Raw genomic sequence first — 13,824 nt, 5'->3', positions numbered from 1 at the left:
TAAAAAAAATCATTGTTTTTGATTCATATGCCCTTTATATTATTAAGTCCCATGTGATTATCCTTTCTAGAGCTTTCTTGAGAATAGTCTTTCCATATGCTCACATAAACTCTGTAGGAACAGGTAATTTAAAAGTGGATTGCTATGAGATTTACAAATAGTGCCATGGAGAAATATTTTTAAGGGTATACACAGTCTTTATGCCAAGATATAAATATTGAGGATATCAAAGTGGAGAAAAAAGAAACATGGCGGGATGGTACCAGTCGTTATGATAAATATGTGGCTCTGTGCCACATCCCTGTACTAAGAAAGTAGTTTTTTGGCATTAATCTTTGAACATATATGACCTTTTGGAGTGACATAATACCAGATTTCTGTTATGCATTATTTTTACTTTACCTCTTAGAGTAATCATCTTTCAGTTTATTTGTTGGACTAACCTCATAAATGGGCAGGCCCATCTCATAAGAACAGTTCATTGTCAAGGAAGAATTTAAACAAACGCAAATATCTTGTACACAGGAAATAGTCAATGTTTAACGAAAGCAATGGAGTAAGACCCCTTGTATTAAAGATTTAGAGATGTCCTCAAGGAAAGACATGATGTGTGTTAGTGATTTATCTCACTTATAAACCCAGTGCAATACATGGCATTGAATTACAAAGCAAATGGATGACAAAAGGAATTCTCCACCAGAATCTATACTGTATTCCTTATTCCTCTCTAATCCAGTTCTACAGGTGTTAGCAAACAGTTCTTCCTCCACTACTAAGGAATTTGGCTACTGTTACAAGAGTGATAAAGGAGAAGAAATGCCTAGAGCTGGTGTTCTGAACTGCAGCTTGTCTCTACTTGCAGACTTCATGAAGACTATCACTTGGTGACTTCCTAGAGGATTATAACCTCCGGCTGGACTGTTTCATGACTATTTATCATTCTTAAAACTCTGATCACAAGTGCCAAGCAGTCATGGTTACAAGACACCTGTTTCCACACCATTCCTGATAAAAGCTTCTCTGCTATATTGCTGATACATATTGACATTATGTTCCAAACATGGAACGGATTGAAATCTTGTCTTCTCTCACACAAAGCAAGAAAAAAAAAAAAAAGAAAAAAAAAACAGGATTAAACTTTGCCATTTATCTGACTTCTCTAAGAGAAAGCAGCATTCTAAGGGAGAACTTTCACCTTGATTTTTTTAAAAACAGTTGTTTTGTAAACAGAGCAAAAGAGGAAGACCAATTAGAAAGACAGCAGATTTTCAATTACCTTGGAAACTCGGTTTGCAACTTCTCTGCCCACAGTGAGCCCCTGGACAAAAGTCCGGGCAGCGATGAAGGCACGGGTGACCTGAATTTTCAGTTTCCGGGGTACATCTCCAAATGGCTTCAGCTGGTCTGTGTATTTGCTCACACATTCCAGGTAGTCCTCGCTGAAGTGATATTGTGGGTTTATCAGCTGAAACATCCGTTCCAGGAGCCGAGCCCAGAAGTCATTGAGCATCTCCTCCAGATTTACATTGCCCCCGGTATAATATCTTTTTAGCTCCGTGAAAAGGTCCTGGAACACTTCTGAATTCTGCATGTACAGCATTCCGTAGGTCCGTACAAACATATCATTCAGTGACTTTTCCGCATTCTCCAGGAGCTCTCGGAAAAATTCTGCAAATAAAACAAGAAAACAGTCATAAATTGGTAAGATCTAGAATGCCCAACACATCTACTTAACTTAGAAACAACTCTTTCTAAAGATTCTCTTCATTCAAGTATTTATCCTGTGATTAAGGTATCAATAAGCCAGTGATGATATTTTACATAAGATCTGCCCTACATCTATGAACTTCTATGAGTCAAAGAAAACAGAAGACCACATGATCTCCACTTGAAAGAATATCTGCTAACATTAGGAGTACACTATTTATTTTTTTAAGATTTTATTTATTTATTCATGGGAGACACACACAGAGAGAGGCAGAGACACAGGCAGAGGGAAAAGCAGGCTCCACGCAAAGAGCCTGATGTGGGACTCGATCTCGGATCTCCAGGATCATGCCCTGGGCTGAAGGCAAGTGCTAAACTGCTGAGCCACCCAGGCTGCCCAGGAGTATACCATTTACTACTACTCCAATGTCGCTGGATTCTTTTATCACTTACTGCTAAACTTTAGAAAATCTTAATTTAAGAAACTCAAATGAAAATATGTTGCAAAGTATTGTCCTTAACATAAAAACAAATGCATACCGATAAAAACTTTTGCTCCAGCCTATTTACAAATCTATTTGTAACACCAAATTCAATTAAATTGCTGTTATTTGGAATAGTTCATAAATGGGATATTTAAATTAATGTAATATTTTGGACTCTTTTTAGTTGCTATATATAGCAATCAATTATCAGTATTCAGAGATTCATAATGCAATTAAATTCACTTAATACCAAAGCTCTAATGAACATAATTTAGTTTGCCATAATGAATCAGAAAGTTATGAAGTACTTTGCATTATCATTATAAATATAAACTATCATTTTATAGAATTTGAATAAAATATAGGCAATTGGGTTTTCTGCCTAAGAAGTTCTAAATGAAAAAGAGTACACCAAGAAATGAACTCTGCTATCCTGCAACAGAACTTGAATGTTAGTGGGCTCACTTATAGGATGCAAGAAATTAGAAATTAATGTCACTGGGTAATGTTAGCCAGTTTGGGCCTCATATTAGGTTCCCCTGAGACATACTTCATGTATGTATATAAGGACACCCACCCATCTGCACAAATGAGCCTCAGTAGAGTAAGCTCAAGTTTTATCCCATTTGGAGAATGTGATTTGGGGTAAAGAAAAGGCTAAGAAGTGGTAATGCCTCTGAGTTAATGAATCCAAGTTCCCAACATCAGAGGGATTCGGCTTTACCTCTCATCTTTCTCTTTGTTCTCTGATACCATGTCCCCTTTCAGCTAATGCAAGGACAAAGCAAGTCCAGGACACTTCAAGGAATCAAAGTAGGAAAACAAAAACAAACACTTTCTTTTTTTCTGGAACCTTGGAGGGTTTTCTCCTGAGATACAGAAGAAAAAAGCCATGAATCTCTCTATAGCTTCCTTGGAAGTTACACCTCATTTCTGCTTTATCAGAAGACCTTGATTTAGCTACTTCAATTCTGAATAATAGAACACTGAACCACTCTTCTGATCATTAAATGTTGCCTGTAATAATAATGATTATTTTATAGTAGTTTTCAAATAAAACCAAAGCATCAAACCTTAAAAAGGACTGTAGTCACATGTTTACCTTCTTACTATAAAACAATATACTTTCCTAATCATAGAAATTCTGTTGCTACAATGGCAGCAATAAGTGAGGGATTTCCTAAGTTATGGTTTATTAACCTAATGTGATCTTGTACAAGTCACTCATATTTTTCATTTAATTTTTCCCAAATGTAAAATCAGAATAAACATTACTAAACCTCCCTAATCGTCAAGGATTCAGTATGGAAAATCGGTATTGATGCAAATAGGGTAAATTTTTCAAAAATTTCAGAGAATCAATTAATCAAAATATTTATTTATGCTATATGTCTATGTTATTTAGTATTTTATGTAATCAAGAACACTTTAGAACTCTTTAGAGGGATCCCTGGGTGGCGCAGTGGTTTGGCGCCTGCCTTTGGTCCAGGGCGCGATCCTGGACACCCGGGATCGAATCCCACATCAGGCTCCCGGTGCATGGAGCCTGCTTCTCCCTCTGCCTGTGTCTCTGCCTCTCTCTCTCTCTGTGACTATCATAAATAAATAAAAATTAAAAAAAAGAACTCTTTAGAAATACTAGTTACCTAGTTTGTCCTAACATGGAAATATTAAATGATCAATATTAATACTAAAGTATAAAAATACCATATTATAACATTTCATTCCTGCAACCAAGAATGAAAATAGCTTGGCCTTGTTGATAGAGGAGCAGGGTGAAAGGTGTTAAAGATTGTGAACGAAACTAAAAAAGAATGGAAAAATCACTGAATTGAAAAATACTAATATAATGAGACTGGAAAGTGGATTCTAATCATGAGCTCAGGACAGCCTATTCATTTATCTTCCTTTTGAGGTCAATTATTTTGTTGGACTCAGGAATTAAAGCTTAATTTATTGAATACAGAGTACTGCCTTCAGCAATGAATAGTTAGTAATCAATAGTGTGGTCTGGATTTTCAAAGAGCTTTAAAAAAAAGTAAAAAAAAAATCTTCTGATTCTCATTGCTCTGCAAAGATAGGAAGTATAAATGCTTCTCTATGAGGATGAAATTTTTATTTTTTTGCTTTTTCTGGAAGTAGCATTCTTTAGGCTTACCCCCCCTAATACAGGGAACATGAAATATTGGCCTTATGCCTGCTTCAAGGCTGAATGGTTAAAAACAGACTGCTTACTTACTGTGTCTTGTGGTTTGCTTCTGTATTCCTAAATTATTATTCATAATTGAATAATGAAACCGAGTCTCATAATTCAATAAATAGGGCTTAAGAAACATTTCATTAGAATTCTAAATTTAAAATCTGTCTAAGGGTATGTCATTGTCTCAAAAGTTTCCTATTAGCTTCACTGGTCCTCAAAAGTCAAGTTATTATTCCTTGTTCAAAATCATTATATGGCTTAGTGAATTCATAGTCAAAGTTAATATTTGGTATTGAAAGATGCTAATGTATCAGGCAATTATGACAAATGTTGCTACCTTAAGGTACATTGATCTTAGATCTTATGAAAGATGGGGATCCAAGGTACTGAGGCAAAACTAATGTCCTCCAAAGATAAGCACACACATTTCATTTTTAGCTTGCCCATAGACTTAGACTTCCACCTTTTGAAGGTTGACTCTGTGAATGAAGTATTTTATGCTTGGATGAAAATTGTTTCTCAGCAAACCAAACAAGATTGGAGATTTGGAAGACAGTTACCGGACCCACTTTGCTGATGAAGTATTATGCCCAAATAGCACAGAGAATGAAATTGAAGAGCAATGTAGGGAGAAAAATGATCTCAATCCAATCTTTGTTTAATCAGTGAGGGCAAACCTCACACTGGGTAAAGCCTTCAGTCAACAAAAATTTTCATCTGCAAGAAACAGTTTGGAAGGAAAAAAAATGTTTTTGACTTTTTTTCTCTTTCCCATTCACAAAATATACATCAAAGGTTGTTGCTTAGGGCTCAGTCATGCTTCATAGATGCACAAAAGCACTTTTCCCAGCCAGCATTAGCCTCTGGAAGGATTTTATTCATCTAGAGGGGAGATCTGGATGCAGACAGCTGTTTGCTGCGGGGCAGATTGCTTCAAGTGGGGGAACAATCTTGTAGATAAAAACCATCACTGTTCCAAAGGCAAAAAAGAAAGTCTGCAAGCCGCCTGATCACTTGGAGAGGCCTCTTAAGGGGTAAAAATCAACTCCTAGGAGCCAAAAGTTGCCCTAAGGATATCCAAGAAAGGCTTTAAATGAAGCCTCCAGATGAATGGGATCAAAATAGAAGGGTAGCACAGGGCCTAAGGGAGGTGCCAGCAAGAGGGGGGAAGGCAGACAAGAGGCTCTCCAGGAATCTGAAGCCTTGAGAAACTGCAAAAGGTTTGCCCAATCAAGCTGGAAATGTCTCGTTAATACTACTACAGGCGGGCTGTGCATGGAGACTGGGTTAAGGGCTGTACAGCATTTACCTAGAAATTGTACCATTTTCCTACTCTCCTGCTTTCTAAAACACTTCTCATTGAAAGCCTGTTTAAATGAGCACTTCACGATGGTGGTGTACATTCATGTGATCACAAAAAACCAACGAGTGTGAGAAGCTTTGGTCAGTGGAGATTGCATCTATACTTCGCAACTGCCAGGGAAAGCAGGTATCATACATTTGCTTCTTTAAACCCATATATTCATGTTGAATGTATTTCTCTCCTCATCTTTTTCTTTCTACCCTCCCCTTCCCAAAAGCATGTTAAATCAGTTCAGTCAACCTAGCATCCAAGTTCTGGTTAAGGAAAGACCCAGAGGAGATGTCATGGAGGGTAAAATGATTCAGAAAGCTGATGGACAGTAAGGGTTATGATTCACAGGCCCAATAAGGCTATGCCCCTGCTTCTCCCCCTCAGTGTCTTTCTAAAGGACAAGTCAACAGAGGTGTCCTTCCCCATTCTGCATACACCTAGTAGTGTTCAGGCACATCTTACAAGAGGATTTCCCCTTTCAAAAGTCTCCTTGCTTACATAATAACCAGATAAGACCATCAAGAAAATGCTGACTTAATGAGGAGCATTAATGGAGGAAGAACCACAGTGCCATTTACTCTCTTCTATATTAGACTTTGGGGGTGAGAACACATGGTTCCTGAATGGCCTATCTCTTCCCACTCTCTAGAGAGGAGACCTTATGAGAAGTAAGCACTGGTATTGCTCAAGGAGTCATGGCCACATGAAGTGTCATCCCTGGCAAGTTGTAGCCTATGTGGCATGGATAGTTGGATGTAGTCCTCTATATCAGGGGTCTCAGGCTTAGCATTGCTGAGATTGTGAGCTGGACAATCTTTGTGTTGTGGGTCTGTCTTGTGCACTGCAGGATATTAAATAGCATCCCTGGCCTCCATCTATTCACTGCCAACAGCACATCCTTCCTGCAGTGTTGACAACCAAACACATTTCCAGATGTTACCAAACATCCCTTGGGGAGACAAAACCACTCTTAATTCACCTACAACGTTACCCTCCTACTGATAAATTCTAAAGGCCTAAAAACAGGATATCCAGACATTCAGAGAAAATACCAGGACATTTACAGAGAGAGCCATGCCATTTCTTTTCAAGATAAATTTGAAAAACTGTGCTTTCAGTTAAAGGAGCTGAAATACACATTATATTTGTGGGTAAAATTGTTGGCGGCCAATATTACCATTTCTGTGTATGGTGCTTGTTTGTGGCAGGGTCTTAGAAGGCAGTGACTTGTGAGTGAATAAATAGATGGAGGAATGTGACTATCCAGTGAAATACACCTTGACTCTATCTGGTCTGGGGCCCTCTTAGATAATGATAACTTCATGGACCCACTTTAGAGGGAGAGAGATGCTACAGCCCATTGTAGAGCAGGACATAACAGATAAGGCATCCTGACATCCGCTAAACTCTTGTAGGTAATAGACACATAAACATTCAAAACCTCCCATGCTCCAAGTTCCTGTACATCTATACCTAGAAGGCCTCATGGCCCCTGTCCAAAAAATATGTTCATTATCAAGACTGCCTTACCAGACCCTCACTTCCTTTCTGATGCAGTTCTGTCTGTCTCGAGCCATGCTTTACTTGGCTTCATTATGGCCTCTCCTGCTGCTGGCCCTGCTGGGCCTTGACCCCATAGCCTGTGATCTCACCAAGCTGACTGCATTCATGTTCACTTGCATACTTCTCCTAGGCAATGCCTTGCATTCTATGTTTGAATGAACTCCCAAGTCACTTTTGAATCTATAATAGATACCCTATTATATTGTCTTAGCAGTTTTTCCTAAATATCAATTGTGCTTTTCTTTAAGTAATGGATACCCTTAGTATACATTTTTAAAAATTATGAGGTTGAAATTACATAAAATGATTTTCAAAATAACAATTTATTTTAAAAAGAGCCTATTAGGAGACAATGTTGCTGTAAGCAAAATTCTTTTATTATTTATGACTTCTTTATCTCTTAATTCATACTTTCTCTGCTGTGTGTGCATGTGTATGTTTCTATAGATTAAATTTATTATATCATAATAAGCATTATGATTTGTTCAGTCACTTCATCCCAGGAATTAATAGGCTATATAATTTCAAAGTGATTCTAATAATAGAATCTACATCTTTCCTGTTTGAGGGATTATATAGCCAAATTTCTGTCACTTCTATAAGAGCTCCCCATCCCCAACACAAACTGTTTTAAAATGCAATCGATAAAGGTAACATAATATCTTCATTATTTCCACTTGCTTCTGTTACAGTTTTGGAGGAAAGTCAAGATATCGAACCTTAAATGAAGAGGACAAATGGATTTGAAACAATCAAATTACCATCATGAGCATTTCAAACATAGGTAGAGATATGGCCTAAACAGTTACCTGATGTTTCTTTTTTTTTAATTTTTATTTATTTATGATAGTCACACACACAGAGAGAGAGAGAGGCGCAGAGACATAGGCAGAGGGAGAAGCAGGCTCCATGCACCGGGAGCCCGATGTGGGATTCGATCCTGGGTCTCCAGGATCGCGCCCTGGGCCAAAGGCAGGCGCCAAACCGCTGCGCCACCCAGGGATCCTCAGTTACCTGATGTTAATGAGCATCACGCACAATGTAAAATATGGTTTTATGGGCTTTACATACACTTTATGCAAATTTGGTATTAGTGTATCTAAATTTTGCAGATGAGGAAACTAAGACTCAGAAATAAGCAAGTTGCCCTACATCAGTCCACTAGTATGCAACCAGAGCTCCAAACCATTAGCAGAAAGGATGAACTGTAAGAAAGAGTGGGGTGGGGTGGCTTTGTAGTTTACTATAAGTCAAACTTTCACACTGTGATCTGAATAATTACTGGAAAACATAATAAGGGGACCCCAGCGCCGCCTTCAGCCCAGGGCATGATCCTGGAGTCCCGGGATCGAGTCCCACGTTGGGCTCCCTGCATGGAGCCTGCTTCTTCCTCTGCCTGTGTCTCTGCCTCTCTCTCTCTCTCTCTCTCTCTCCTCTCTCTCTCTCTCTGTCAATCATGAATAAATAAATAAAATCTTAAAAAAAAAAGAAAACATAATAAACTCAAAAGACACTGGGTAAAACTATACATAAACATAAATTGCAAAATGCATTCTAAAGTCAAATCTAAATTATTTACTACAAATAATTTTCATGCGTGACTACTTTTTCCACTAATACTAATTAGTCATGTAGATAACTGAGACTGGAAGGCATACATCCCTCAGGTTGATAAATCTTCCTCAAAGGGGTGGTTTCCATTAGAAGAAAACCAGTAATAGATTCTGGGATTATAGCTACAGTGCACAGAACATAGAAAGGCATATAAAAGGAGGCTAAAATTATTTGATTATATATGTGCTTCATTTTTGATATATGCACACATATATTGTATATGTTATTTTATAATGTGTGAACATTATCAACAAGTATATACATCCACGAACACATTCACCTATATATTTAAATGCTTGAATAAAAACAAATAAAATGCCAATGTTAAAAAGGAAGAATTAGCAGCAGAGAGCTTATGTGGTTCAAAATACTCCAAATATTTAATATCCGTGCCTTTACAGAAAAATTTGCCAATCCCTGGCAAGAAGGGTCAAAATTGTAAGTGAAATGTTTGGAGATAAATAAGTTCAACATAACGTATCATGCCTTTAATTTATTGTAGGCAGGAAGACAATTTAATTATTAGTCTGTTATCTCTAAGCAGTAGAATAAAAGTTCCTTTTCTCCATTATTTTTATCTTTTATGTTAAAATTTGCTTTGACAGAACTGCAGCCCATTCTTCTCTTTATATTTCCTTGCAAAGTAACTAAAATCCAAAAGTAAATTCTTAAATCACTTAAATGATTTAGACAATTGAAGTGACTTTAGTGATTTTTAAAGTAGATGCCCCTAAATTTTCTTTAATGTTGTGGTTTAATGAGCCCCTGGAGATTTTCATGAGGAGAAAATCCCACAGTAAACCTGGCATATAAAATAGACAGTATGAAATGAAAAAGGGAAAGAAAAAAAATAATACCAATAAAATTATAAAGAAAATTTCATAGTTTTTAAACTTTCTCTTTATTGTAATTAATAAAAATAAAAATTTTAAATCTCCTTTAACATTCCACAAGGCCCTATAATAAAATGCTCACCATAAATCTAGAAGAATTTTTTTCAGAAAATAATAAATATATCTACTGTCAAAAATATTATAATACATAATTTAAAAATTGCTCGCTATGTGAATCCAAAGGTTATTTTTATTATATTACTCCCATTGTGTGTTAGAAACTCTTATAAATTAGATCTTAAATAAGTGGAAACATAAGGGGTCTAGAGAACTACTCCTAACTAATCAATCAAAGAAACCAGGAATATAACAATGCCTTTTTAAATGCATTATTCAGGTCAATTGGACATCATCACTTTATATTTTTCTAATGCATCTAATCTAATCAACTAGATTTTTTCATGAAGAAAATTTTAGTGAAAAGTCATCATGAGTGTTTATTAAAAATAATCAATGTCTTGCAAAATCCTTCAATTTAAAACCATTAAGTCATCTGAAGAGAACAAATTCCTTTGTAGATCCAGGCGTGTAATTCAGTTTCAAAAGGAAAGTTCTCTGGGAAGCAGCACCTAAGTAATTGGCTGATACAGGGAGATTTGAAGCAATAAGGCAGTTTACAGAAATTGTTGGCTTGAACACACATTTCCCAAGGTTAAACTTTTTTTTTTCTCCTATACTTAGTGATCCTTTAGACATTAGTTTGATAAATGTTTCATTTCTTGGTAGGTTATTTTTCCAGAAGATGTCTTTTAAAGTGAGAAAGACTGATTAGGCCATTTATGTTCACAAGGTGGTATAGATAAACTATTAATTCCGAGAATCATGAATTAAATTTGAAATCTGCTGACGGTTGCTGCCAAGTGCAAACAACTGTTTTGAGCCTGCAGACGGTGTTTCCATCTCACTCTAAGCAGTGCATATGAAATTAAAAGCTGAGATGCTGTCTGAGTTCACTTTCATCATTGCACAGCTCCTTAGTCTTGGCCTACAGACAACACTTTTAGGCCTGGCCCACAACCCATTTTTCGTTTAGGGATGATATGACCCACAACGTGTTTAACTCATGAGGAACCAAAATTATAGAGTTTAAAATCATTCCCAACATTTTGTTTGACTTAACTGAAAAAAAAGATTTTTTTTTTTTTAGGTTTCCAAATTTGGATCATATATTTTTCCATTCACAATTCCAGTTGTTTGTCCAGCTCCCTTTACTTCTTCACCCACCACCTCCTTGTGCCAGGGGTGGAAAAACATCTGCTAATACCAAAACACCAGGGGAGGACTCTGGGAAGTGGGGCCAAAACGAATGCATAAGTGAAAAGTCAGTGATAAGGACTTGGAGTTTTTGCAACAAGAGACTGTGTCAGTGCTTAAGGAGAGTAAGGAAGAACAGCCAAATGACATCGACTTCTCTTCTTCATAAAATTAATTGGTTCTCACCAATTGCCCATTAGAATTACTTAAAAGAATCTTGAGGGCCAGGTTGCATTCCAGACTAAATTAAATTATGATCCCTGGGAATGAGATCCTGGGAATGAGATCCAGGTATCAGGATATCTTTAAATTTCCCCATTGATCTCAAGGTGCAGCTCTTTCTATTCTCCAATACTTTATTTTCGTCAATGCAGTGGTAGTGGATATATGGGCAGGGAAGAAGGAATGATGATATTACACATCAGTCCTGATTCTCCCCTTCCTTCACATTTGTTCCCTCTTCTCCTATCTCACATTGGTAGACAACTGATGTTCTGGTCTCCAGAAGAAAGCAGATCATTGGTTAAAATGTGGAAAGTATGTGAGGGGCAGTAGCCGAGGTCTTGGGGGATAAGAGTATGTCAATTTTTTCACCTCTTCCTTGTATCTCTTTTTTTCTTTTCCAGCACCTACCACTCCCTTCTCAGGCACCCTCTGTCTTCCTCGACAATAGCACAAAGAGCTTACTCCATGATGAACGAGGAAAGGTGTTGCCTGGGAAGAGAAAGGAAGTGAGTCTGGTAACACCTGACCTAATTAAAGCCAAAGGGAGAGGGAATGCTTACCAAAGTATCTAGGGGCTGGGTAGATAACGCAGACAACAGAAGGCAAAAGTGGAGTGTATTGGGAAATGCTGAGTTGTAAAAGCACAGTTAATTATAAAATTTGTAATGAAAAAAATTAAATTTGTAGAAAGTATTATAGCCTAATTTAATGTTAAATTGTTAAGTTATATCATTTTGGGTTCATCAAAAACCTGCATTGCTGAAAAGATATGAAAAGTCTCAGAATAACAAGTTTACTATACTCAAGAGACATCTAAATTAAAATGAAAGCAAGAGTCAGTACCAAGTATGAGTTTTAAAAGAAGAAATTGAAAAATAATATATTAATATATTCTGCTATATGCCACCTTTGTTCTTGAGTTGTCTTTAATTACATATATTTTGTACAAGAAGAATCTTAACTATTTTAATATCTATTACTGAAGTATGTATGTATGTATGTATGTATGTATGTATTTTGAGAGAGAGAATCTTTTGAGAGGGAGTGGGGCTTGATCCCACGACCCCAAGATCATAACCTGAGCCAAAATCAAGAGTCGGATGCTTAACTGACTGATCCACCTAGAAGCCCCAATTTACTTATTTTTTAAAAGAAAAAGTGAAATTTAGGATGTTTCAGTAGAAAAGAACACTAATAAAAGGAAATAGTTCAATTCCAAAGATAAGGTCAAAGATTTGTGTACAAAAACATTCCTCTTATCTTATTATTTATGATAGCAGAAAAGGGAAATAATTTAAAAATCCTCAAGGAAGGACATATTCACAATGTAAAATATTATGTTATATATAAAGTTATGTTTTTAAAATATTTAAAAGCTAACACACCAAACACTAAGTTAGCTACTATTCCAAGGACTTCTCATATGTTAACTAATTTAATCGTATCAGCATCCCTGTGAGATAGTGGTTATTATCATCTGAATTTTACATTTGAGGAAATAGAGGTGCAGAAAGCTGAGTAGCTTTGAAGGTACAGAGCTAACAGGTGATGTAGCTGGGATTGCAAACCCAGACAATCTGGCTTCAGGAAAATACCTATACTTTCTATGAGGAGTGAAGCTTATACAATTTAGAGACCCTGTTTAACAGATGTGTGAGATACAAAATTACAAATAAAAAATTAGATATAGTATTTTGAAAAAGTCTGTTTAAGTGAAGAATCTTAAAACATAAACATTACCAGATTTACAGCAAATCTACTTTCAGTAGAAGACATGATGATGGAAAAAGCTGAGATACAAAATGATATGAAAATATATATCCAATACAATCCCAATTTTGTTAAAAGATATATGTATACACAAATAAGAACACACATATAAAAATAGTTTACAATGGGAAAAATGTTATATTTTTGTATTTTCTTCTTCCTACACTGCTTACTTTTCTAAAGTTTCTACAGTGACTATAAATCACTTTCATAATTAAAATATAGGTATTATTTTAACATAAAAAGATCTTTTAAACACATAAATGCTTGTTGGTGATGGCGGAAAGAATCTGTTTAAAAATATAAACCAAAAAATAATAAAAATATAGAATGAAATTATTATATCTAATAAACCTACAAAGGGAAGTCCAAGAATTAAGACCAAAAAAAAAAAAAAAAAAAAAAAAAAGGCTGGAGAGGACAGAAAACAAATAAGAAATTTACTAAAAAATTACAAAATTTATAAACAAATTAACAGAGATAGAATTTGAGTCTCTTGACTCTATATCTAGTATATCCATGCTGCTTAGTAAGAAGGACTTAATTAACTAAAAGAGAAAGAGAGGGAGAGTAGTCTCAGACACAGCATGCTGGCTGTAAAATAATGGTCCAGTAAGGTTAGGCAGTTATTCACTGATAATAACATTTTTGGTATTCAAATGAATATTTTTTAAAATATAGATAATTTCTGTCTATTTCTAGATGGAGAAAGTATTTCTCAAACTGATGTAATCAGTAACCAATAAAATTCCATTGTCC

At 36.0% G+C, this 13,824-nt stretch overlaps 1 protein-coding gene across 1 annotated transcript in view; it reads right to left on the bottom strand.

The window, feature by feature from the left end:
• The window catches only part of GPC6 (glypican 6), a 1,081,755-nt gene that overhangs the window by 531,020 nt on the left and 536,911 nt on the right, over window positions 1-13,824 (bottom strand). The window contains exon 3 of the mRNA XM_055335919.1: window positions 1,277-1,668. Within this exon, the coding sequence (XP_055191894.1) occupies window positions 1,277-1,668 (392 nt within the window). The remainder of the gene's footprint in view (window positions 1-1,276; window positions 1,669-13,824) is intronic.

The sequence above is a fragment of the Nyctereutes procyonoides genome, unplaced genomic scaffold, assembly GCF_905146905.1.
Source record: "Nyctereutes procyonoides isolate TBG_1078 unplaced genomic scaffold, NYPRO_anot_genome, whole genome shotgun sequence".
NCBI classification, from domain to species: Eukaryota; Metazoa; Chordata; class Mammalia; order Carnivora; family Canidae; genus Nyctereutes; species Nyctereutes procyonoides.
This window is presented reverse-complemented; position numbering and strand designations above follow the sequence as displayed.